The sequence below is a fragment of the Paralichthys olivaceus genome, chromosome 16 (assembly GCF_024713975.1).
Source record: "Paralichthys olivaceus isolate ysfri-2021 chromosome 16, ASM2471397v2, whole genome shotgun sequence".
In the NCBI taxonomy this organism is placed as follows: Eukaryota; Metazoa; Chordata; class Actinopteri; order Pleuronectiformes; family Paralichthyidae; genus Paralichthys; species Paralichthys olivaceus.
Window position 1 is genome coordinate 14,964,307 of NC_091108.1, and position 27,473 is coordinate 14,991,779.

Sequence of the window (27,473 nt, forward strand, 5' to 3'; positions counted from 1 at the left end):
ACCCAACGTAAAAAGTTGCAACTACAAATAAAACCAAAGGAACTATTACAAATGTTTAATTTGTGCATTCATGATAGGCAACAAACAATGACTGCAAAAATGCCTTTTTTTTTACACCAGGGTGAACAGCGACTGTAGTGACTCGGGTATCGGTGTGTACCATCCATAAAGTTCTGTTCTGGCGACAACATGCACAAGCAAAGAATTTAAAAAAAGGAAAAAACTTTGTACAATCTATTTTCATCATTAAGAAACGTAGATAATTAAAACTATTGATAAAATTAGTGCTTTCAGCTTAATTGTGTACATACAGTATGTATATATAATATACCCTGCCCTTCCCTGTAGTGTTTCATATCAACAGGTCTGCAACATTAGAGTCAGTTCATATTCAACATGCAAACTGACAAGAGTCGTCTGCTGGCCTCACTGTTCCAGCATAAAAAAAATGTCACAGAAACAGTCAGGGGAGCATTTCAATGGCGTTTAGACCTAAATTAACTTTAATCTGTGCCGCCCCCGGCCAAAAAAAAATCATCTGTCAATAGGTTCACTTTCAGTCCATCAGTCAGATCAAAGATTTTGTTTGCTGCTGTAAAAGGAACAGGAGGGATTTGGTCGTGTAGCTGTAATGGTGAGACTCAGTTTCACTAATGAGGTAATGAGAAAAAAAAATATTTGAGATCCACAACTGACCCTTAAATGTGGAATGAGAGAAAAAAAAAACAAGAGCCAGCTGAACTCAGTTCTGACAAAAAATTATAAATCTATTATCAAGTTTTGATTTTTACTCCTCAAGATGCTGAGATACCATGTGGAACTTGCATCTGCAGAGCTGAGTTGAGCTGAAGAGCCACTAGAGGGCGTCAGAGACATTTAAATATTCTGCATTGTTTGAGTGTTTATCGTTTCCAATGTGAAGCTTCCAACTGAAACTTCGTGATGTTCATTTATTTAACAGCTTAAGAAGCGTGACTGATGTTTTAGAGTATTATTATTATTATTGTGTGGGATCTTCTCAGCACACATGCAAACTTGCAAAGTGAGAAAACCAGGTGTTTAACTGGCTCGTGAACAAGGGCTGGGCCCCGACACACACGGATGAAGTGTTTACTTCGTTTTCAAGTCGAGGAGCAGCAGTAGTAGTCAAGATGTTTGTTGTAGTTCAGCGATGATGCTTTGAGCACTTTCGAAAATTCACTGAACACCAGTCTCACACACGATGGCGGCAGAAATGTCAAACTTTACAGTGAGATAAAAATGTCCTAAAGCTACGGCGAGGGATTTTGCAAATAAAACAAGACATGACAATAAAATATACGACTGAATATAATCTGTACAGATCAAAAAACTTCAGACAGTGACACTGAATAACATGATTGTGATTTGTTGCCGTCTTCTCAGAGTTTATATGAAAAACATTCTCAGTGGTCAGACAACGGACACGGCGACGACGACTACGTGTGCAGGAGGACACAGCATCCCTCCTCCTTCACTCTCCAACAACAGAGTTTCTTTTGTTCTTTTTCTTAAAAAAAAAAGTTCTTCATGTGGATTAAAAAAATAAGTGGGGGTCCTCGGGAGGCAACTTAATTTTCTTCTCAATGGCACAAGGTTTTTGCCCGAAGGCTCGAGGAGCCATGTCCGCTGCTCCTCCTCAACGTTTTGGGCAGGGAGGAGGAAGAGTTTTAAAAACACATGAGCTACAGTCACTGCTGTGTTGGTTGGTTCACAGTGTGTATGTGTGTGTGTGTGTGTGTGTGTGTGTGTGTGTGTGTGTGTGTGTGTGTGTGTGTGTGTGTGTGTGTATGTGTGTCAGTGTGTTTGTCGGTGTGTGTATAGAGTGAGGAGTCATGTGAAGCTAACACCAGTCAGCAATGTAATCAAAGTCAGAGAACATGTTCTGCTCCTCAGAGCGCAGCACTCGGGGTTCCCTGGGCGGGGTTAAGATCGGAGCCTCTGAGGTAAATTCATCGTCAAAGTTGCTGACGTCATTGGTGCCCTGGATGGTCGGCACGAACGGTGGTTTCACCTTCTTTGCCAGCAGTCCGTTCCAATCCATGTGCTGCCAAGAGACAGAGTGTCAACTTGTTTTAAAGCGAAAGTAGCAACAACTGTTAGGTTTGTTTTAGCATTAAAACTGGAAACTGGAGAAATATAAAGCCTGGATCTGTTCAAATTAAAATGTCAAACTATTCCTATAACATCAAAAATAGAAAAAAACCCAAAGCAGAGTGTTTGTATTTCTTTGCTTCTTACCCTGAAGAATAGATGTTTCTTAACCTCCTCCGCGTCCTTTTCTCCTGCTCCCAGGCGTCGCTCTGGGCTCCTCCTCAAAAGCTGAACGCAAGAAGAAGAAAACATGATTAAAACTGATGAACTCCTGGGAAAACACACATATTGGTTATTTACTATGTGAATCCTCTGGCACTTGTTTGATTGTTCATCAGAAATCATTCACAGTCTTTTCTACACACCCTCCTCATGATGGAGATGGCCTCAGTTGAGAGGAATCGTGGGTAGCGGACTTCATCGTTGACGATGCTGTCAAACACCTCCTCCTCATCGTCACCGGGGAAGGGCGACTGAAAGAGATGGAAATGATGATTCAACGTTACCTCAGAGGATTGTGTGGAGTAGTAGGACATTAATATTCAGTGTCTAATGTAGAGAAAGAACGGACTCACCTCTCCAACCAGCATCTCAAAGATGAGGACGCCCAGCCCCCACCAGTCCACAGCGCGGGTGTACGATGTTTCAGTCAACACCTCAGGGGCTAAAAACTCGGGGGTGCCACAGAACGTGCTGGTGCGGTCCCTGAAACCCATTCCTGCAACACAGACGCAGTTTAGTTCAGAACAAACCCTACTCAACTAAAAAAGAGAATCATCTGTCATCTGGGCTTTGACCCATTTATAACAGATATGTTGACCAAACGTAGAATATAGTTTTGAATTGTTAAACGTGTCTTTTAGTGATGAGACAATATGTTTATAATGGAGACATAAAATTGATCTCACTCAATTTTGTCTTCAATAGAGATACAGACGACAAACTGCTAATGTTCAGAACTGTTTATCTTTAATCGATGAAAATAAAATATATGGAACTATTTGCCACATTACTCAGTTCAACAACAACAGTCTGAATCTTTTCAGTTATGGTCTTCTCCACATTTACCTTCTTTGCAAAGTCCAAAGTCAGCGATCTTGACATAGCCCTCTGTGTCCAGGAGCAGGTTATCCAGCTTCAAATCTCTGCAAATTAAAACAAACAAGAACCAACTTTCATTTTGGAGCCTTGATGCTTCTCATAGAAATAAACTGTGCATTTAAAATGTTGCAAACTGTTACCTGTAGACAATCTTATGGTCATGTAAGAACTGTAATCCCAGTACAACGCAGGCTGCATAGAATCTGTTAAGGTACAAAACAAAATGTTATGACTTCCATTTAATATTCCCCGAAGGAGAGGAACGAGGTACAAACACATAAAGTATGGGATGTCAGGCCACGCAGGAGAGATATCCCATACTTAGTGTAACACAGACGGAATCGACTAAAGGGGAACAGCCACTAAATTTTATTACACAAGCTTTACTGAAAAATGATTTTAACTGAGGGAACCGAGTGTGCAAGTTTATACAGGAAATGCAAAAGACATTTTTGCCCAGAATTCCCAGTAAAATGCTCCAGACAAAATCTGGATGCTGTCGAATGCAGGTGAGATCTAACTTCAGTTTAAATCAGCAAAAACAATATTACTGCCCATAAATCAGATACAAGAAAACTCATCAACAGACTCAATCATGAAATCCAAATGGCACTCACTAAAACCTCACTTTAAGATCATTTACAGTGAGAACTTCTTCACTGAGTAGTTAAAGCTCTGGTCACTCACACAGCCCGGGGCTCAGAGAACACATCAGCGTGGATGTGCATCATCAGGTCGCCTCCCGCTGCGTACTCCATGACAAAACAAACATGTTCCTGTGTCTGGAAACACGCAAACAGGTTGACCAGGAACGGGTGGCGGACGCTGTTGACCGTTTCGAAAATCCTCTTCTCGCACATGAGACTAGAAAAGATGAAAAGATCACGTGAGAAGTCGCAGCAGCAGAGAAGAATGTCACATCCACTCAAACGAGTCTTCTTTCAACCTCTTTCAGTTTGAGTCCGACTGCTGATCTTCCCTCTGTTCAGTGATGAAAATATTTACCTGTCCACCTCATCACGAGCCACGATGTCGCCTTTCTTCAGAGCTTTGATGGCGAACATCTCACCGGTGCTTTTATACTCTGCTAACAACACCTGCAGAGAACAGACATCAACATCTTATGTTTAATGTTACTTTGCTGCGTTAGAGCTTAAATGATTTATACATGAATCAACTATTTTGATAAATTTCAAGAAAACATTTTCCAGTTCTAACTTCTTAAACATGAGGATTTGATGCTTTTATTTATCATATAATGTATGTAAATAAACTTGAAATACATTTTTAAACAAAACTATAAATGTATTAATCACAGAAACAGAACAGATGAATCAGTCAACTTCAAATGTGATCGTTCGTTGTAGCCCTCTGGTGATGATCAAATGAAGCGTACCTTTCCAAAGTGACCACGTCCGAGGACGGCCACGCATTTAAAGTCTTGGAGGCTGAAGTGGAACTGCTCTTCTTCCCTGGTAAGAAATCAGTGTTTAAGAAGAGTAATCAAGAATTCAGTGTAGACTCACTGAATAAAGAAGAAAAGAAGAAAACGCTGCAGCAGACAACGTAAGTCATTTTTTTACTGCAGCATGAAAATGTCAAAGCCAGAGGACAGAGTTTATCCTCATGCAACTACTTCAGTGGATACGTTTATCTAATGTCCACAGCTTGAAAATGACCACTGAAGGATGTTAACAGTAAAAAAAAAAAAAAAACCTAGAGCTAGGTTCCCAAAAAGTTTGAGAATTAACGATTTTTCTGTGTCACATTATTGTTTCCTGATTCTAAGAGTGTGTAAATCATTAAGAGACCAACACTGATGCTGGTAACGATATATAGTATGATTGGAAACAGTTTTTTCTAGAAGAACCTTCGTGTGAAAGTCACACCAGTTTACCAGTAAAGCAAACCCACCAGGCATGTGTCTCTCTCACCTTATCTCTGTGTCTTTCTGGAAGGCAGTGAGCTCCAGGTCCGGGTGCTGGATGTCCTGCTCCACCCCTCCATCCAGATCTCCCTTCACCACCATACTGTTTCTCTTGTTCAGGAAGTCAAATGAGGCGAGCGCATCCTGCACAGTGGAAGGTTTTTGTTGTTTTGTTTTTTCTTATTTATTATACATATAGTTATTATTATATTATTATAAAAGATCTACACATCTTTGAGAGATGCAAGACAGTGTTCATCTGCAGGGACATAATTATTTTAAAGAAACGAGGTCACAACATTTTAACATTCAATTAACTTAATAAAACTCTAAAGTTTGGCAGAACAAATGTTGTCATTGTTACCCGACTGATAAATCATAAACAATAGAGATGGTAATGTGAACAATACCTGAATTGCTTTTAATAAAAGCATGGCTAACGCATTTTATTATGAGACAGTGGCCAATACTGTGTTTTGTCTCCTTTTGCATGAACTGACTTTATTTGGGAATCTGGTCATGCTACAGAATTCTTTTGTCACTTCCTCCTCTGCCCGGGCTCAGTGTGAAGCATTAGAGAACATACGTCTACAGGAGAGAAGCTTTGTCTTAAACAGAAAACAAGCTCAGCTGCTGCTTCGGTTGTCATTTTAGTCTGTGATTACTTCAGTTCCTTGGGGCCTGATCAACACTACTTGTGATTCCTGGAACACCTGTACCTGTACTTCCTCCTTGTCTGGCATCTTGTCCTGCACCAGTGGTTCTCTGATGTCATCGGGCACTGGGTAGTGTTTAGGTCCTGGTGTGGGCTCTCTGTCAAAGTCCAGTTTGGTCACCAGTGGGTCACTGTGACAGGACAGAGGTACAGATTAGTAATGACACCAATGCTCAAGCAAATGAGAAGGTAGCACTTAAATTACTTTTTGTCCTTTTACACTTACTATAGAAAAAAGACGAACACTCACATATGCGATTGAAACCACAGTGATGTCAGTTAATTTAGATTTACAGATTAGAGCTAGGAAGTGAAACAAACAATTAAACACTGTTGTAGAATCGATTATTTTGACCATTTTTAGCAACTACTAGTCTGCTCGTCCAAGGAGGTTATGTTTTCAACCCTCTTTTTTCTTTGTTTTTTGAAATTTTCCCCTATTTCCCAGGGAATCATTTATGGATACACATGAAGAAATAAGGCACATTTAGAGAACTGATATCTATGAGTGTGTGCAATTTGGTGCAGCTTGATGGAATTTAAGGAGACTGTTGGTTGGGCAAACGCTCTTCCGAGGGCCCTTCTAGTTAAAGAATGAGTTAAAAATGTCTTTGCAGTGTTTACATCAGTGTGCATGTGTGTTTTTGTACCTGCAAGGTGTAGGTGAACCAGGTAGACTGCTGGGTCCAGTCTCAGGGGCCTGCGGGCTGAAGGAGTTCGTGCTGACTGTTGGTATGGCTCTTCTCACCAGGCGGCCCCAGGTGGCAATGTTGATGTTCATCTGAGGGGCTCGCAGGAACGTTTTACCTGATAAAGTGAAAGAGACACACAAAGGGATACGTGAAGGTGATGAGGAGCAGTGGAAAACAGTAAAACAACAACAACAAAACAACTAGTGTCTATGAATAACACAAAAAATCTCTCCTTTCTTTTAGCTACCTAACAACTGACAGCAATGTCTCACCTTGCTGCTTCGAGAAAATCTTCTTTTGTCTTTGCAACTTTGGTCGTCTCTCAATGACGGGGTTGAAAAATGTTACCTGAACAAAATCATGAGATAAAGCAAGAGAACAGTGAAAAACTGCAGCAATTTGTATATGCATGTATATGTGTGTATATATATATATATATATATACACATATATATATATCTGTGTGTGTGTGTGTATATATATATATATATGTACTGTTAAGACACATATGATCATAACACTTGCAGCAAAATGTGACAATGAAACAAGCAGGACCAATGAAAATGTTTATTTATAGAGGGTCAATTTTCCTTGCTCTTGTCAAAACAGAAAATGATAGAGATTATTAAAAGATCAATAAGGAGAAATACCAACAACAAGATATTTCACCATGTTTTTGATTTTACTGTATTCAAAATATCTGCCCACTACAGGCGGTATGTTATTTTAACGACACAATGTGTAGCCTTATATGGAACTACCTAGTGTGTGTGTGTGTGTGTGTGTGTGTGTGTGTGTGTGTGTGTGTGTGTGTGTGTGTGTGCACACCTCAGCAAACAGCATCCCTTGTGGCTCAAGGTACAGACACATCCCATGACGCTGATTGTCAAGGAAGTCTTCCAGCCGAAGGAACTTGACAGCACAGAGCGATCGCCAGTCACGCCAGTACACCGAGATCTCCAGCTCACGAGACTACACAACAGAGCCACACAAACACATGCACAACATAAAACAGATGTGAAAATAGGCTCCGCTGCACAAACACAACACTGAGTCAAAGTGTGTATGTTTTTTACCCGGTCCAATTCCAATGTAAACTTCTGGTCCCAGGCCTGGTTGCTGACTGGCCTCCAGCTCGTCTGATCGACTACCGTGTTGTCCAGCTTCAACACTGCACTGATCTCATCTAACACAACACACACAGGCGCTATTTGTTAAACACAAGTGTTTTCACAATGTTTGATTTGAGACTGTAATCCAGCAGGCATCACAGATAACGTTACGTTTCTAGCCAATCTTAATGTTCACTGGTTACTTGTGAAGTAATCACAGAATTACTTTTTATCAACTTTCACGGTTTTCAGATAGAGAATGACGTGCGCCCGACTTACTGGAGAGCTCCTCGCTCTTTGTCAGGTTCCTTGAGCTCACGCCGCGGTTTCGATTAGCTCTGCTAATGAAGGAGGAGCGCGTCTCACTGGGGCTCCAGCCGGGCAGCGGGACAGACGCAGCTTTGGAACGACCCGGGACATTTTCCAGAAGGTCCTGACAGCCCATGAGCCTGACGTCTAACGTGCCTGGAAGTCAGGCAGGATGACAAACATTCCTTTAGTCACACAATCGATCACCAAGTTCAGTTGTCCCCCATTGTAACTGCTTCTATGTATTTAAATATACTTCCAAACTTTATTAGGAGAAACTACTTGTGGTTGCTTCCATTAATGTATGTTGATTACTAAGCTGGGTCAGTCTTAGTTTTTCTGTTAGACTACTCTTATTCAGGTTTATTTTAAAGAATGACTTATTTTAGGCCACCACACTTACAGACCATCTCAGACCTAAGAACCATTTATATGATGATAATTGTGAATGACATGTGTTGTCCTCTACCTGCCAACAATGTTTGAAAACCAGTGAGACAGCAAGAGTTTTAGAAGAGACACATTGTACCCATAAAAATATTCTATTCATATCTTCTCCAATGGACGAAATAGAGCTTAAAAGCTCAGCAGAAAATGAGCCTTGTTTTTGGTTTGAAAAAGTATCAGGATTCATAGCAGTCCTGCTTAAGACGATAAAACTAGACAATTTAGCGCAACTAATCCACTGTTAAATCTGATTTACGGGAAGAATTTATCATCTTCCAAAAAGCCCTCACAGTTCCATGGGGCTGGCTGTTTGTTCCGTTGTGACTAAAGGAACGTTACACAAACAAAGTCTGTGTGCCTAAATGAAACTTCTTGAGTCAAGCACACATCAGTCAAAACAGGATGACTAATGAAATGTCCGTTATGTCACTGTACAAATTGAGCCAAAATTAAGTAATTATGACTGCAAAACAAGTTTGATTTTCAATACATACACCTGATAACATCTGTTATATTGTGTTCAGAACAATGTCAACAACTACAATTATTATTATGTTCTTGGTCCAGTCACCTGTGAGTGCAGCGGGCTTGGTGACTGTGCTGTACTGGTTCTGTGTGGAAATGAGGCTAGATCTGGGGCTGAGGGCCGGTGACGACAGCAGGGACAACTCCTCTATGATGCTGCTGCTGCGCGGGTGGTTTTTAGGCAACTCGTTGAGGCGTTGCTCCAAGGAATATCGCAGGAGGTCCAGTTTTTGACTGGATTCGTTAAAACGAGCCTGGGCCTGGTGAAGGAAAAAGAAAGAGGGGTGTGGGGTAAGTTGAAAGAAGGATAGAAAGAGAAAACATCAATTACTTGGTGCATTTTACTTTATTGGAGGAAACCAACAGTGCAGGGATCAATTTCATTTGAAGTCAACACAACTGTGAAGAGAAATCTTTTTTTTGTTTGTTTTAAATAAGAACACACACACACACACACGCACGCACGCAGTCTTACCTCTGAATGCGCTTTTTTTTCTGTAACTTTTCCTGAGCCCAGAAGTTTCATGACATTCTTGGCTCCCTCTGCGACAGCAGATTCTATCCTGGCGTGGTGACACAGCTCCTCCACCCGCAGGTCTAACGGGCTGATGATGGGCTTTTCTAGAGGACAAGGACGGATGTTCATTTTTTATTTTGATGTAGTTTTCTGAATTAATATACTCGGGGCATCTCTCCTCAGAGGCCTTGCTGACAAATTGTAATCAATGACAGAATGAAAGCAATGACTCACCCATCACATCATTGTTCTCAAAGCTCAACTCGCTTGTCTGGCTGGCTTTGAGGATTTGCATCCTGATGAACTCTATCTTCGTCTTGCTGTCCTGAAGCATCTGCTGGGCTGTCGCTAGCAACTTACGATCCTATGAGTGAAGAGGAAACAGTCAATATTGCCACATTATGTAAATCAATGACAGACCCAAAAGTTCTAATGTTTCTCTTCAAATAACTTTCAACATAAGGACAAATGCACCACATCAATCATTACTCATTGTGTTTTGAAGTTGTGAGCACGTAACACAAACAGCCAGGAAGCCAGATCATGCCCTAAATTGGAGCCAAAGTATCAGTGACCACATGGAACATTTTATTCACAAAACAGAAAATGGAATCTCATTGTGTTGTAATTGCTTCTCATACATGCAAACATGCACACACATACACACAGAGTGCCGTTATCAAACTCCACCCAGAATTCCTCTGAAGTTAAAATCCTAGCAGTTGATGGCGGCGCGCACAGGAAAGACCTCTGTCCAGCAGGCATTTCCTCTGTGACATCAGGACAAGACTATTTCCAACTGGAAGGTGCCTATCTCAGTCTGTCTGACCGGGGGGGAAGGTCACATAAAACACTGACCTCCCCTGGCCAGACAGACCGTCAGGGTTATGTGGCAGTTTTCAGGCCTTATCACTGTACTACAGTTACAGACAAAAGCTCTTCAAGTGCCTGCTCCTTTTAAACCAAACTCACTTGGTACTGAGTACTGAGACCAAAGGCCTTCAGGGTCTAGCTAGGTGTAATTCAAGTACTAATGTCTGATTGCTTCATAGAACTTTTTTTTACAATTCAGCACAAATTCTTCTTAGAAAAAAACTGAGAGTGTGTGAAATTCAATTTAAAAAGTCTATGCATACACGAGAGTTATGATTCTTTAAAATAAAATACTCTTCACAAGAGGGTTTGTATCATAGCTCAGAATGCTCTGCCTCAAAAGAGGCACTCTGTTTTACCATTTAATTGATTTACTTTTATTTCGGTATACTTTTATTTTACTTATCTGTTTTTCATTTATTCTTACTTGTATAGGACGTGACCCCTGAATCTTCTGCCTGTATGGATTTGAATATGTGTGTGAGCCAAATGTTTTGTTTTGTTTTGTGTTGTATTGTATTACCTGTTGGAAAACTAATAAACATATATGTATAAATAAATAAATAAAATACTCTCAGAGCAAGAAAACTGTCAAGCAGTGTTTTTTTCTTTTCTTTCTTTTTTTTTTTTTTTTTTTTTTTTTTTTTTTTAAATGGGGGAGGTTCCTGTGCAGGACTAATTCTTGGCCAGGCACAGTGGCTCCCTGGACCATTTCTTGGACGCCGCAGAGAAACAGATGTGCACATAATGAGTGAGTGTTCAAGGTGCTGGTAGGCAGAGTTTCGTACCTTTGGACAGAGCCAGGCTAACAGTTTCCCCTTGTTTCCACTGCTGAGCTAATCACCTGCAGCTTCTTATTTACCATACAGACTAGAGGGTGATATCAGTCTTCTCACCCCCTGACCCTCTCAGCTGGAAATCAAATGAGCATATTTCCCAAAATGTTACTAGCCCTCTCAAGGCATGACAAATATGATAAATGGATGCGGTATTAAATTACGCAGAATTACATCACCAGCCAAGTGGAGATGACACCATTGAAACCTTACACTAAACTGTCTACTACAAAGTGGCTTCAATTACTATTGATGAAGCCAAAATGAGCATGAAAGGCTCTCAGTACTGCAGGAAGCTGTTCTTCTTAGTCCACTCACAACATCACAATTAAATGTCTCACACAAACAAAAACTATTTTAATCCCTCCTCAAAAAGCAGTCTCTACCTGCAGGAAATCAATTTTTGACCCAAGGGTTATTGTTTACCCCTGTGTTTGTTCACACTCTATATATGACACAGTATGTGTCAGCGCCTTCTCATGTTTCCTCCTCCCCTAGTTATAAACACAAACCTGCCATGTATCATTTAGTCATCTTCAAAAGTAGAGGCTGGCTTTCAAACTGGGAATGATAATGACCATGGATGGCACCTTCATTAAAAACACTGTGCTACCTCAGGTTTCAGAAGCTCAGTTCTGTTGATGAGTGTCTATGGTTCATGATACAACTCAGTCACGTAGCTTCTGTGTTTGTCCTCAGTGGTGTTTTGCAAAAGAGCAACAAATTCACCAAGTCTAATTAGCAAGATGGCCTGAAGATACAGTGAAGTACTAAGATCTGCATAATAAAGACAAGTATCTCCATAAGTAGTGGCTTTTGTAAATTCAGTGTAGTGTGGGGAAGCAAAAGCTTACCTTTGAGCTGTTCAAATAAATCTAGTATGTCATTTAATATCACCTTAAAAGGATCAGAATCTCAAAGGTTAATATAACCTGATGAAGTGATGTGGTCTTGGTTTCTCTGACTCTTGATGGAAAGCAAAAGCTCACATCAGGTATAATTCTGTACAATACAATCGCTATAATAGTACAGGGACCACAAGAGGGAGAAACACGAGCTGTCAGCTTGTGAAAAAGATATTTTAGTGGTTCCCACCTGTGTGTCAGGATGACCAACTAGGGGTTGAAAGTACAGTACATCTAAAGAGGTCAGTTAATGAGCAACAGGAAAGGAAAGCAAAAAAAAAAAGCTTCAATTACCTTTTTGCTTAAATTAGCTGTTAAATATATTTGAATGCGATCACAACTCCTTAACTTTTGGCAACACTAAAACATCGTATTTGGATTTACAATGGAAAGTCAGCGCTTTCTTGAAATGTTGCCAATAATCACTTTTTGTACAGGAAGAAACATGTGCACACAACTACTGCAAATCCAACAGTTCAAAGTTGAACATATGAACTTGATTTGTAAACTATTACTGTAAACAGATAGATATTTATTGATTTTACTGTTCACCTTTAAGTTGAGCTAACATGTTAATGATGCTTATGTTCCTTTTCAATCAACGGACTGCTTGTGTCTCATGTGAATATTTTGGGTGATGATTCAACATGCTTTAGTTGAGTCCAATGTTAATATAAATAAATGTAAACTAAACAAGTGAGATTAGAAACAGCATAAGCGATGTGTGTGACACACTTGGCTGCCCGACATGAAGCAGCGAAAACCTGAATGTCAGGGGAATTTGCCCTTCTCCTGTTGAATCCTTACCTTGGAGGGTCCATTGGAGTACATCTGAATCATGTTCTCTGCGCCCTGTTTGACCTTGAGCTCAATGTCGTTCTGTCTCTTCAGGGCGGCGAGGCGGCTACTGCTTGTGCACATTCTGGCCTCACTGTTAGGGGTGTCGGGGGTCAGAGGGCATTCTGGGTAAAGATGGGAAAGAAAGTACAAGTTAACACCCTTTGGTTCACAGGTATATGACTATGTGCTGCTGGAGTCTGCCACAAAATACACTCACTGTAAATAGTAACTCACATGCAAGTGCTATTTTTGGCTGTAAGCCATTTTGAAGTTAGCTAAACAGTCCTGCAGCTCTGGAAAGTGACCTGGAACTTTGCAAACTAAAAACACATCAGGTAGCAACTTCAGCTGTCACATAGTGTATCTACAAAGAGCTGCTGTTTATAATTTAATGAGACTTGTTAGCACAAGACTCCATTTGACTGGACTGAACAGAGAGGAGGAGGATGAATTAGGGCTGAGGAGTTGAACACAGTAGATGGCGGTAATGCAGGTTGACGTTGGATGCTGCCAATAAACTGAAAAAATAAGTCATTGGCTCTCTTCTCTGTTCCAACTCACATGAACATTACACTCGAACCCAGGGCACGCGTCGTCAAGCAGTTGGTAACTGCCAAGTGTCGATGTCACAACATGATGTCCACATTTTGTGACTAAGGCCAGACTAATCCATGTCTTGATACGTTTATTGCTTATTCTGATAGTATGACCTTATTCAGGTAAAGGTAATCAGAAAATACCGTTTACATGGTAGTGTTGTCACAATACCAAAAATGTTTGTTTCGATAATGATACCAATTTCAGTGCAATACTTTTTGTAAAAAACAGAAAATATGATCTCTCTATCTGAGCGAGTGACACTAGACTTCTGAAAAAGGGTTAGAAAAATGATGGTGATAAATATAGGGCCAAATTAGTTTGTGAGGCAAAGCTGAATGATACGCCAGACTTAAGATGTCATTTCTGCTCATTATTTCCATGCTCAAAAAACTGTAGTTTATCTGTTAAATGTTTTCTTCTTTGTTGGTATTCATGCATGTTGGTGGGTTTTGACAATGGATAAATAGCCTTAATTTTTATAGCATTAGGCTGTATAAAATTTGGATTATTGTAAAGATCAAGATCACAACATGTTCACTTTAATAGCATAAAGTCTCATTATAGACTTACATGTGATGTGTGACAGCTGCTGCCGTGAGAAAATACAAGTATGTCTAAAGGGAGGCACTCCATTCACACCTTATTTAAACACTGTTGCCCGGAGCACTCCGGCCACGGAACGCTCCCGGAGCAACTGCTGTTCAGTGTTGCTCTCCTCAACGATTTTTTCCCGCGTTCTGCAGCACAGTTTCAATATTTATCTGTCCAATATGTCACAATCATAAATGCTTGCAACACTTCCTGTTGCCTAAAATAAAAGCACTTCAGCAATTCTGTAGAGTGAATCCATTTATCTGTTTTTTAAAAGTTTTATTTGTCTGAGTACACAGGATTACCTTTAAACAAGGACATAAAAAGTAGAGAACTTCAGGTGAAGGACACTTGTCTCTCTGACACACACACACACACACACACACACACACACACACACACACACACACACACACACACACACACACACACACACACACACACACACACACACACACACACACACACACACACACACACACACACACACACAACAGAGTCACGCAGCAGCCGTTCCAGCCGAGCAGCCGTTCTGCAGCAGGTGTGCCCCGGGTGTCATTCACAAAGTACTTATAAATGTAGGTATTGTAATGTTTTTTTATAGGTGAGTATCACGACACCTTTCTAGTATCGGTATACTAAAACCAGAATTGTGGTGTGTATGACTAATAGACCATTGTGACATTACTGTGTATGCAAATAAGAATAATATATTCATGATGAAGAGAAAACAAAAACAGGTACCTTCTACCCAGAGTTTTGTGTTATGAGCTCACTGGTCTGTTGTGTTTTGATTTTTTTACATGTCTGGACTCGAAAGGTGAAGAGTAAACCCCTCCCCAGACTAATCTATGCTGCACAAAGCAAAACATTCTCACACACATGTGAAGTGGGCAAAGAAAACCTGCCTGACTTCTCCTGACTTGACTTGCAAGTTCAGCTTATGGTGTCATAAAGGAGCTCCTCTTAGAAAAGACCCAAAAAAGAGAGTAAACTTTACAAGACGAGCTGCATCCGTAACACAAACAATGAACTACAAATGCTCATTATGTACATGACATTCTTATGGGGGCTTTTTCCATTACAAAATACATAAATTCTCCAAGACTTCAAATGAAAATCTGATTTCACTGAACGTGTTGAGTCCATTTAAGTGGACCCAACTGGCAACATCAGTTATTCCTGCAGACGATGCCAAACACAGATAACAATAACCAGCAGGCTCTGTGATTCATTCAGTCAGAATTTTTCATCAAAACACTGTGTAATGAGTTTTGAACACCTGTGGGAAATGGCAAAAAGGGAAGCATGTAAGCCTGAAACTGACTCATCTAATGATCCTTAATAAGCTGAGAGAGCGTCACTGCAGAGGTTTTCTGTTAATGTGCAGCGGGGGAGGACGTTAGCCTCTATGGGGCAACCCTCCCATACACAGAGAGGCAGGGTAAGATAGGAAAAACAGAGTGGTCACTTGTAATTCCTCTTCCAAACCACATGTCTGCAGAAAAACAATGAGAATTTAACAGGGGCTTGGGGCGATACTGAAAAATCCCGAAGCATAATGAGGGTCTGAAGTGTCATGTGAAAGCTGTCAGTGAAAATGACAAAAGCATGCTCAGAAACAGATGTGAAAAAGTGCTGCTTATGTCAACCAGTCTACTATCTGGGCTTGGTCAAGTACACACCGAGCCAAGAATTCAAGGACCACTACACCCCAACCCCCCTTTCTGAGCGTGGTGCAACCCACGCTTGGCCGGAGGACAAGACAGCCAGCTACTGAATAGCTGATGTCACCGCTGGACAGCTGACAAAGGGAACCCTCCCTGAGATTAACCCCATCTGTGTCTAATGGGAAACATGTTAACAAAATGCTCTAAACAATTACATCATGACTTGGAGAACTGGACTTCAAACTGACAAAAAAAAAAACATGGTTGTCATGCAAGATGTAAAATGATGACTAAAAGGAAAACTGACTGAACTTGTATTCAGGGAGTAAACTGCTGATCTTGGGGTAGGTTTCTCTATAAGATGAGAATGAGATCATGAGAATGATATCATACAGTATGTGACAGAGGGACCTGAATGGTGACCCTGTGTCTGAGCTGCTGCTCATAGACAGAACCTGAGAGCGAGTTGGTCCATTTCTAGACTCAGCTGAGTGGCAGAGAATATCCAGAGCCCCCTTAAATTTCTCCTGGAACAAAAACACATTCTCGCTGCTTGCAGAGGTTGAGCAAGTCCTTCCAACTAATTCAGCGGAAACATGTACTGTCACTCGCAGATTCAGGAGCTCAACATACTTGAAGACGTTGCCTCATGCTACACTCAGTCCCTCTCCATCATTTTGCGACTGCCAGCAACATTCCTCTGGCGTCGCATCACTTATAAAGAAAGCCCTCATTCATCAGATACAGGGTCGCAGAGTCAGGCTAAATTTGTTCCCACTTAAGATAACCATTTACCAAGACAACCTCCCTTCCCTCCCCCAACACACACACCCCTCCTCATCTACTTCCTAATGTCAATTGTATCAGGAGACATGATGGTAACAGGCAGACAAATGCAATTCCTACTCTTCCTGAGTTCACCCGAACACTCGCCTCCAACAAAAAAACCTCCATAAGGCAACTAGTGTAACAAAACCATGCTGAACGCACATCACTCTTGTGGTAGACCCTCTACAAATTCCATTGTTGGCGACAAACACACAGGAGCAGGCTTTCAACAGCCTCGAAGGGGAACAATCGGCAGCTCATTGTAACTGTCGCTGGAATGTGGAATGCAACAATGTCAGCCTCTGGAGAGTGAGTCATCTCCAAACCATCAGTGTGCTCTGTGTGTGTTTATATAGGTGTTGCTCTAACACAACACTGTCAGAATTATTTACTCAGTGATACTTTGCAGTAATGATGAAACAGTAGCTGGGTATGAAGTTGTTAAAGATATGAAAATACTCAATTTAGAAGTTGATATTGTTTTGTGAAATTATACCTGAGGTGGGGGAAAAAAACATGTAAAACTCAAAGCCGATGATGAATGGGTCTTAAAAATGTAAAACGTTAGGGCTGCTAGCAAGAAAGTCATCAAATGGAAATGGCAAACCCTGAAAACCCAAGACTGGACTGTAAGTCACTCTGTTCAGTCAGTCTTTCTCCTCAGATCACAACACGAACAATACCTGAAATACTGGATTAGTTGACCATGTACTGCAAACGCATTACATTTCACTTAAAGACACTGTTCCTCTAAAGCATATGTTACCTGTGGAAACACACTCATTTGGCTAAAAAATAAGTATTTTTGTTTTTTTCAACTTTGCATTATATTTGAATCTGCTGATTATTTTCTCAATAACTCCATTAGTTGGTATATAAAAACTGTGAAGCTGAAAGCATTACATGTTTTTTAAATGTATTTTTGCTTGACAAATGACTTAAACAATGAGTCCAATACCACAAGAATTGCAGCATTTTCCAAACAAATAATCTTTTCTAATATGTAACTAATCTCACAACATAAGCACATGGTTCACACAGCAGTGTATTGGTGTAGAATTGATTTATGTTTACTGCCTTGACTAATTGGTTAATGTTTAGTAAATCCTCTGGTGGTGTTTCAGTGTGGTTTTTCTGCTGTTACCTAGCAGTTCTTCAGGATCTTTGACCACAATGTGGGCGTTAAGCTCTTGTAGCTCCTGGTGAAGCTCCTCAACCTTCTTATTAGATTTTTTCAGCATATTATCCACATAGGCCAGACTCTTCTTGTCTGTGGTGACCTGAGGAGAGTGGAAGAGATCGAAAAGAATTAAGACAATTTTCTCAAATAATAAGGAAATTACAGAAGTCTTTAATTATAACAGCCAGTTTGTTAGTCACAGCCAGGGTCACAAGGCAAGAGAAAACAGTGGTTTTCTCAGGTTTTGTATTTGTGGAGTAACCCTACGTTGATTTGATTTTGACAAGAGTATCTGAGAGCATTTCTGAAGCTTGACCTGCTCTACCTACCATTTTCAGCTGACATAGCCTCTATTGTCATAGAAATGCAATACTAAATCACTGGAATACCCCTTTGACATAAAGCCTGTCCACTATCAAACTAAATCTGTGGTTTTACCTTGCGCAGGTTCTCTGCACCCTCCTTGATCTTCAGCTCCTTGCGGATCTCACGGCGGATCTGCTCCTTGATCTCTTCCAGTTTTTGTTGGACCATGGTGTCGGATAGGTCCAGGTTATGTCCCAGACCCAGTCGCTCCGCCACCAGCTGGCCCCTGGCATCCCCCTGGAGGACAGGGGTGAAGGACGAGGAGGATAAAGAGGAGATAAGAGGAGGGATGTGGAATATGATTTAGAGGTCAATGAGGGAAGAAAAGAAGGAAGAGAAAGGGAAAATGGGATGAAAAAGAGGAGGAGGAGAGGACATAGGGAGGTCAGTGTATACGTCTACTTTGAACACTGGCATTTTCTGTGTTGCATTGAACCAACAGACCACATCAATATAGATTGTTGAGGACTAAAATCTATGCACTCACTTGCAATACTTCAGCAACATGCATTTCCACTGGTAATAAAATGATAAGAGAGGAAGAGCTACAGACATAGTTTCACCTCAGCGGCCACTGAGTTTCTTATAATAACCAGAGAATTTAATTCAGAACCTGTTTGACCCAATTCTGATTTGAGGCGATTCATAACATTCTTCCAGTTCCACTCATTTTCAATTAACATACATCTAACTAATGAGGACTGGGGATTTAAAACTGGATGTTCAACCGGTACGGTCAACCCAGTGTAATGGTGTGGTGTGAACTTCAGCTAGCTTCTGTATGCTATGTTTTCACTGCTGCCGTCAGTCACTATTAACCTGCATCCTCAAAGCTGTCACCTTGTCTAAAGCGGGATTAAAGGTCACTTCCTGAATGGCTTCGGCTTTAAAGGCCGTGATGAATTTAGTGGTGCACTGGTGAGGCTCCACTTACTGATCATAGAATATTTCTATGACTATCTGAGGATTGTAAATTATCAGTTTATTCCATTTCATTACAAAGTTCATCAATCTAAGTTGTTTGGATTGAAAATATCTTCCAACTTTTAATTTAAAGTTGGCAACATGAGGTGTTAATTTAGTTACATGTCACAACTATGAAATAACCAACAGTTAACTTTTAACCTATGAGTCATCATAGCTTTAACAAGACAAATTACAAACCATAATATGAACCCTGCCCTCACTCTGGATATTAGAAACGCTACATTAGTTAAGCATACATATTGTTCCAGATAACATCAACAACTCAATGCATGTAATGTAAAAGTTAAAGCAGAACTCATTCCAGAGTCTGAAGTTTCTGAAATTGTGTCAAACTTGCTGCAAGTGCGAGAAAATGTACTTAATCCATTCATAAAATGAACAGCATCATCACACTGTGACTACCACGAGATCTTCTTGTTGCATTAAACTCATCATGATTCTGATACCAAGAAAGAAAAACACATTCTCATCCAAATATATATATTTAGGCTTAATGCTATTTGCTCCCATTTAATATTAAATCACAGCTTCCCAAGGAGAAAAAGATAGGACTGATTTAGGGCGTGGCGATAAAATGATAATTATAGCGATATAACTTTTCCTCGATGGGATTTAAGACATGTCATCGTAACATGGATAGAACTCATCCCGTCCATGTATGACGGACAACACCAACGGCCAATGAGAATAAGAATAGCGCTGTGCCGAACTCCAAAAAAGAATGTGGCTTGAAAAGAGTTACACCCACATAAAGTAAGGATGACGCACAAAGCACAGAGTGTGGTAGCAGCAGCAGCACATATGCGAATGTCTTAACATTATCATGTTTTCAGTTACGTTCATTGTTTTAGCCGTTTTCCACCGCTGCTAACCAGCACTGCTCAAGGATCAGACAGACGCACATTAAAGGTCCGGTCGTCCTGTGTCAGAGTGTCTGTCTGAGCTTCCTCCTCACTCTTTCTCTGACCTTCTCTCACTTTACACTTTAACAATAAACACCATCACTGATCACAAGTTATTAGGACACAGTAGGTTTACTTTGTGTTTACTTGATTTCCTCTAGAATTTATGAGACATATTTAAACTTGCTACACAACATGAGACGTTACGCACAAAGTCAGGACATCAGGGTTAAAGTAACCGGAACGAACGGGAGTCATGATCCGACATCATCGATTAATAAGTAAATACCACGAGGGAGAGAGACGAGCAGGGACACGCACACACACACTCCTGCAGACAGATGTTCTTCCCGCAGATTACGACGCACGCTGTGTTTGAACTTCTTTGTTGCAGAAGAAGTGACGCCCCAAGAACATAAATATGAAGTCATCAGGTTTATATAAAGATCAGTTCTAAGAGGGAGTGATTAGAAAACAACAGAGGAGCAGTCTGTCGTTGACCAGCGGAGTAATGCACCTCAGTGCAGTAGCTCTGATTTAAGATAAGATTAGATCAATTAAAAGTTTATTAATCCAGACACTGGGATTCAGTAGTTACAGCAGCAGGCACGTCAGAATGAGGTAGACACAAGAATAAAAAAATAGAAAAATGTAAATTAAAAAAAGAGCATTGAGCAAGTACAATATATACACCTGTTCACTGTAGTGGTTTGTATGAAATGCTATAAGTAAAGTGCAGTGGCACAGGATGATTGTGCGAGCTACTACAAGTGTGCAAAAAAAATGATGATTTGATTTATATCACAAAATATATCGATATCGACTGATATGAAAACCCATATTGTGATAGGATTTTTTTTCCAAATCGTCCAGCTCTAGACTGAAAAAACTCGAGGCTTTATTAATCCTTCTGCCTTACCATCACTTCATCTGTATCAGTCAACTCCATCTCTAGATCAGTTGCACAATCCAGTCCATGCATGTTCTGCTGACCAGCTACACCATCAGCGCACAAACTCCACCGACGTTCTGTTGCCATGTTGGAGCAGTAATATCCTCGGTCACAGAGGTTAAGTTACACCGTAACAGATAAAGGCTCTGCTGAGAGCCACGCTCATTCACTCCGCTAGGACGCAATTTTCTCTAACTCACTCATTTTACGCTCTCTTTCTCACACAACCCATTGACATCAACAGGGAAGATAAACTGTCTGAGCAGTGACAGCCAAATCCCTCTTAGCGTCTCACTCTGTGAGGTCAGAGCCGCCCAGAATGGGACCTAATCTCACTCCAGGGAGAGGACTGTGTCTAAAATTAACTCCGGTTAAAAACATAATGCTGGCTGTCCATTGTGGCCACAACCCCCCTGGAAAGCAACTTGTGTGTTGGAGAAGAGGCTCTGCACTGACAACCCAACAACTACAAGAAGGTACCAACTAGTACAGAAGAGAGTTCAGGTCTTGAACTTAAGAACACAAGATGGGGGGTAATTGTCGTTCTGGCAATAAGCCGGCAGTGGAGATAGTTTCAGAGGCTGACCGACGTGTGTGTGTATGTGTGTATGTGTGTGTGTGTGTGTGTGTGTGTGTGTGTGTGTGTGTGTGTGTGTGTGTGTGTGTGTGTGTGTGTGTGTGTGTGTGTGTGTGTGTGTGAAGAGGAAATCCTGCAGGACAAACGCAGACGCTGTTCTGTTATACGTCATGTCTCTACTATCTAAAATAACATTGGTAGGGCATTATGCTGGCTTGGTTCAGATCAGTGTAAACATGCAAAACCAGCCGAATGACGGCTCCTCTTCAAGCTATTGTAATTAGAGATAAAAATGTTCTCATGGTGCTTTTTGTTGATCAGTGAAAACAAGACTATTTAAATATACACACAAAAATGTATCATCCACCATTATTGTCACTGTTAAGCCATTACCAGACAAAAACTCATCAACACCCCAACTCGCTGTGAGTTTTCCAGACACTGTTCTGCTGTATTCTCACATGGGCTCATTCATACATATTTCACACATTTTACTAGGTGGCTGCCTGGCAGGAAATGTCCAGAGAATCTAACTCAGACATTTGCGTTCACAAAATGTCCTGGGATCATTGAATGCCTGAAAGCAGCTTAAGACACATGTCGGTAGAACACTGTGTAGACTGCAATATCTTTCATACATGCTACAGTTTCAGAGAGCATCAAGGTATTTTGGTGATTGGCCACTTGGCGTCAATCAAAGACCACCTACAAATCTTCTCCATATTTCACAAAAAAAAGGCATTCAGATTTAGTTTGCATATTATTTGAACTCTCTTCTACTTACTCAACTGATCATAAGATGAGTTGCATCAGCATCTAGGTGGAAAACTAACTCAGCTTAACAGTTACCTGAGGGAAACCCTCAAATCGTGTCCTCTACTTCTGACTGACAGATTCATGTTGGGATATTACATCATATTTAGTGAGAAGCAGTTTCCATTGGCTCAGTTACTCACCAAGCCCTCATGAAACCCCCGCTCCCCTTTCTATAGGTGCTCACTTTAGAGGAAGTTATAGTTTTCACATATCTTAGTCCAGAGCCTCCTTGATGACTCATAGGTAAAATGGAGGTCACAACTCCTGGAAGTGGAAGAATGGAGGGATAAAAATCTCTGCTCTCTTCTTCAGCTCGCTACCCTGCAAAACTTGTTTTGTACTGTAGCTGTGTTTGCCCAAAGTGGTATGAGGATAGCATGAGGACACCCAAAAGGGCCCATTTCACTGTGAAACAATGCAAGGAAATCCATGAAAGGCCAATCAGATAAGGTAGAAATAAATCAGCCAGTGCACCCGCGGGGTCTGCGTTTTAATTTGAGATCAAACAAAGAAACTATATTCAAAGAAAGCAACTGGGAGCTCATTTGCAAGATTGGTTTCACCTCTGCTTTCACTGTGACTGAAATACTTCCTCAAGTTGCTGTTTTACCTGTACAGCCTTATCATTTCTCGCTGGATGAATGCATTACCTAGTCAGGGGAATGACGCCACACAGGGACTCTGGACTTTTTTTTAGATCAAACACAAGTAAAGCAGGAATTGTAAGCAAATGTTTCCACACATAGCACAATGCTCAGGGTCTATGATGGATGGAGGAAACTTGTTCTCATCAGTGTGGCACTGCTAGCTGCTCTGTGTAATGTTCAAGGGTGGCAACTAATGAAAAGACAATCTCAAACATGTTAGGAATCAAAAGGACTGCTTAATCTAAATAAAAGGCAAAATAAGGGATGTTAATCTGCAAATAAAAATGATTACATGTATTACTAACAGACTGCCTATCTAAAACTTTTTATTATCAACTGACTAAGTAAATGAATAGTCAGCTGATTACCTGCAGTTGATACCTACTAATGCTAAACCATTTAGGAACTCTTTCAGTATCTGAGACATGAAAGGAAACTGTGAGGTAAAAGCAAACATTAGGTTTAAACCTCAAGTGTAAGCAGGTCAACTTAGTCTTTAAGCCTGAAAGCTCCAAGTCCAAAAACAGGAGCTCCATTCAGACAATAGGACAATGGAAAAGTTGAGGCCACTATTCAGACTCGCCTGGGTTTTTTTTAGGAAAAGAAAAGAAAAAAATCAAGCCCTTGCCATCTCAGCCTACAACCTGACACCCGGCCGTCTTACCCCACAGCTGGCTGGCAGAATGCTGGCCACAGCCTGGTGCTCTGCTGCAACCAGAAATAGCAACACAGGCTAATAAACGTAGATCCTACAAATGCATCCTTTGCATGAGATGCAAACACGTCCCACGCCATGTCCAACTGTAGGTAACGCTTCGCACATGAGGTCAATGTTAATGGTCATTCCTGAGCCGGACAGTTAAAAGATTATTCTGGGATGCTGCAATGTAACCGAAGATGAACAATTGATAAACTACTATAGCACTGTTTGCTGCGTTCAGTTGATCTGGTTCCACTCCATTTAAACCACAACAGTTATATATGTTGTTAAGCTGGTTTGGTGTACCCTGGCTAAACATAGACACATCTTTCAATAGTGAAAACATGACTTCCAGATGGGTTTTTTTTAAAGTTTCGAAATATGCAAACTTAACAACAATCGTTAGAACATAACACAAGTCCGGGCTTGAGTAATTTATCATCTGTCACTGACAAACATAATCCTGACCGACCAAACTGTCACTGTCGGTCAGATTTTGCTACTCGTTAACTACTGAGCACGTCAGCTGAAACTGACAGGTAGGTGAAAACAAACAGATGGTGTTAACTTCACATACATTTTCTCTTTCAACACTAAACAAAGATCCATAGAGGGACAAGTACTTCAGATTAGTTCATACTATAAATACTAACTGTAAGAATTGCAAATTTAGTGAAAGGTCTCATTTATATCTTACCATAAAAAAGAAGTAAATGAATTATGCTCTTTGCACTTAAATAGATATGGTAGTCAGGAAGGTCATCTGTTTATTGTGATAAGGACTGAATTAATGTGCTCAAACTCAGGAGTAAACTGGTGGATCTAGCCTACCCCCCTGTTTCCATTACTGTTTTCAGAAAATATAATATGGGCTGGTATGGCAATTTAATTTCATAAACCCAACCCCAGGTCATCCATCCACGTTACTAATAACGCAATGGAGCAAACACTTATGGTGAGTGAATAGAATAAATGCTAATGCTTATGATTAAAGCAGCAGCAGCAGTGACATGACTGCAGGTCCTCACCACCTGTTGCTTCAGGGATCAGTCTGCACCAGCTCTGGGAAACATAATTAATATAAAATACTACATTTTCAATGAGGTGTCAGCTTTGTTATCAGCTGTACCCTCATCCCTGCTCTCCATTGAGAAGAGTACCAGAGCGGGTGATCTACATTTTGGAGGATATCGCTGCAGCCAAGCTTCACTGCACTTTTAATCAAGATGAAAGTTGCGGATGATCTGAAACACTTGCACAATATATTTGGATCTATTTCAAGTGTGACGTCACTCAAGTGAAACCATATTAATCAATGAGTCATTACTGCACATAGACACTAATAGAACCTGACTGTGAGGCTGACTTCAACCTGTACTCCATTGTGACGGGCAAACTTGTGCATGTGGATTTTATAAAAGACATTTTCTGAGTATCCTACTTTGTTGGTGGCATGTTTTGAACTTCATCCGGTTTGAGGCTTGTTTGAAAAACACTTTACGTCAAGACAACAAGCTAACATAACAACATTGTTAGTTTCATTAGATATCACCGAGGCAGGTTATAAAACTAAAGAATAGTCGCGTGTGTGTGTGTGTGAATACGCGGAAGACTGTTTATTTATTTCCCAGCAGTAACGCAGGTTAACTTTACGTTAGGCTACAGAAGTTTAAGAAGCTTCATTTAACGTGAATTAAAACAAACCGTGAAGTTAAACACTTTCCCTACAATGGCCGCTACCTCCATTAAAACACCGCAGCCTCCGCACAACAGCACCGGACATAAACTTCAGATATTTCAGCAGAAGTTAACTTTTCATAATTGTTTCCCAGGCCTCGATCCATGGATGATTCCCAGACAAGCCTGTGGGATCCCAGCACAGGCCCCTTCACTTCAACACAACACCGCACACCCGCAGCGACTCGACTTTAATGGAGTTCAAAAAAAGTGTTTGCTAACTTCTAAGGAGCAAGTTCGGGAGAAGTTTGCGCACTTTTCCGCAGCCGTTGTCAACTTTTCCTACCTGCACGGAGTCGGCGGCCATCTTGGTTTTCGCCTTTGAATCAAATCCTACGGGGAGAGAGAGGAGGGGAGCGGAGGCAGGAGCTCCGAAAACAAGCCTCGTTTTAAAGTTTCCCTCTCCGGCGGCTCGAAGACGGGGTTACTTCCACCAAAGCGTCGCTCGTCGCGGATACTCGGGGCTTCCCATGTCGTCTTCACGCTTCTCTGACGCGGCCGCACAGTCCCTGAGGGGTCCTGGAGGGTGGACTGGCGGTCATAAATAAAATTTAAAAAAAAAAGAAAAGCTGAGGCATAAATCTGTCCCAGTGCAGTTGGAGAAAGAGGCGGTGGTTACAGTGGAGGTGTCCGCCCAGAGGAGCTGCAGGCTCACAGCTGCTCCTGCTGCTCGGTGCTGGGACACTTCGCTCCAACAACACATGTGACTGCAAACCTCTGCTCACAGGCTCATACTAACAACATGGAATCCTCCTGACATGTACCACAGCTCCCACCTACAGTGCGATCAGAGCATTCAAGCTTCCATTGTGTTCAATGGCCTCCTGCTAGATCAACGGCTTCTAATAACAAGTTAAAGTGCAGCATCACAATCTGTAATACCAGCAATCGTTATTTTATATATGTAAAATCTTAGTTTTCAAATTGACATGAAACTATACTTCAGATAATAACATAAATTAATGCACTCATGTAAAAAGTACAAATATAAAGCGTATGGATCTCACAATTGTGCTTAAATACAATACATATGTAAATATGTTCCCATGCTTTTGTTGGTTTATTATTATTACAGATGCATACATGCTGCTGCCCCCCTACAATGTTATAAGGACCCCTTCAGTACCCCTTCAGATTCTCTTCATAGTTAGATTCTATTTTATTCTCTTCTTATGGAAAACTGTTGGTAGAGGAGGAACAGTATTTCTGTTTTGATTGTACGCTTGTGCATGAGAAAGATGACAATAAAGAAAAATGTTGAGAATATACATAAGTATATATAACTTCCATATGGTTCAGAGAATATAAAAAGAACATTTGAAATCAAAGCAACCAAGGCCCGAAATGTCCTGAGTGCCAAGATCCTACATTTCCCATAAACCACCTGGTAAATGCTCAGCACCTTACCAACTCAGTGCTTCCAGCTTGTAACATAGAGTTTCTGTTATAATATATATATATATATATTATCAGTTGGTTTAATCTAACAAACCACAGATGTCAATGTGCAACTGTTTTACAGGCTGAGCATAAGCAGATGGAAGACACATCTCATTCCCCACTTCTTCACACTATCCAGATATGAAGCTGAAATATCCCTCTTGCACATTTGGAGCCATGCAGAGTCTGCACAGTAGTGATTATTGGAAGGAGCTCTGGTAGCGAAGTCCAATCATGAGTCAGTCTCAGCTGTCAACCATGTTTTAATAACATCAAAAACCTAATTAAAACCAAACTTACCAGAAAGTGAGCACTTGGACATAAAGCAGTGTGATAAGAATGACTTAAAATGACAGAAACCAGCTTTAAGAAAAATTATTTGACTTTGACTTTTTTGTTTGGTCCATCTACCATGCATTAAAATAGAGGAGGTGGGATTTATGACCTATACTGTAGCCAGAGAAGTTTTAGCTTCACTTTTGGAGAGCTGTCATGTCGCCCATCTTTATTTATGGTAGAAGGTCAGGTCTATAAAGATCCTTTTAATTTTGTAGCTGATCATTCAAAAT

The 27,473-nt window shown here is 40.8% G+C and overlaps 1 protein-coding gene across 2 annotated transcripts; it reads right to left on the reverse strand.

Moving 5' to 3' along the window:
* Nucleotides 1-40: 40 nt before the first annotated feature.
* pkn2a (protein kinase N2a) lies at nt 41-26,191 on the reverse strand. Of its 2 annotated transcripts, none has more exons than XM_020102630.2 (23): nt 25,751-26,191; nt 18,219-18,383; nt 17,745-17,880; nt 12,879-13,033; nt 9,692-9,821; nt 9,416-9,561; nt 8,987-9,200; nt 7,939-8,124; nt 7,624-7,733; nt 7,376-7,519; nt 6,820-6,895; nt 6,506-6,662; nt 5,860-5,986; nt 5,148-5,284; nt 4,610-4,685; nt 4,219-4,310; nt 3,901-4,077; nt 3,354-3,416; nt 3,181-3,257; nt 2,688-2,830; nt 2,478-2,585; nt 2,260-2,340; nt 41-2,065 (listed from the first exon to the last, which is right to left on the reverse strand). In XM_020102630.2, exons 1-23 carry the CDS (start codon nt 25,769-25,771, stop codon nt 1,862-1,864), a joined length of 2,925 nt encoding a protein of 974 aa, XP_019958189.1. In that variant the 5' UTR covers nt 25,772-26,191; the 3' UTR covers nt 41-1,861. The 2 variants fall into 2 exon arrangements, with proteins under 2 accessions (XP_019958189.1, XP_069367774.1); XM_069511673.1 differs by lacking the exon at nt 25,751-26,191 and adding an exon at nt 20,955-21,216.
* Between the last annotated feature and the right edge of the window lie 1,282 nt (nt 26,192-27,473).

What these genes read in the sequence shown, in the direction of transcription:
- pkn2a (XM_069511673.1), bottom strand. Translation starts at nt 21,074, where the DNA reads ATGGCAACAGAACGTCGGTGGAGTTTGTGCGCTGATGGTGTAGCTGGT. An exon ending in AGATCCTGAAGAACTGCTAG is followed by an intron (nt 13,034 to 17,744) that starts GTAACAGCAGAA and finishes ATCTTTACCCAG; the next exon opens with AATGCCCTCTGACCCCCGAC. An exon ending in CTTTGGACTTTGCAAAGAAG is followed by an intron (nt 2,831 to 3,180) that starts GTAAATGTGGAG and finishes TCTGTGTTGCAG; the next exon opens with GAATGGGTTTCAGGGACCGC.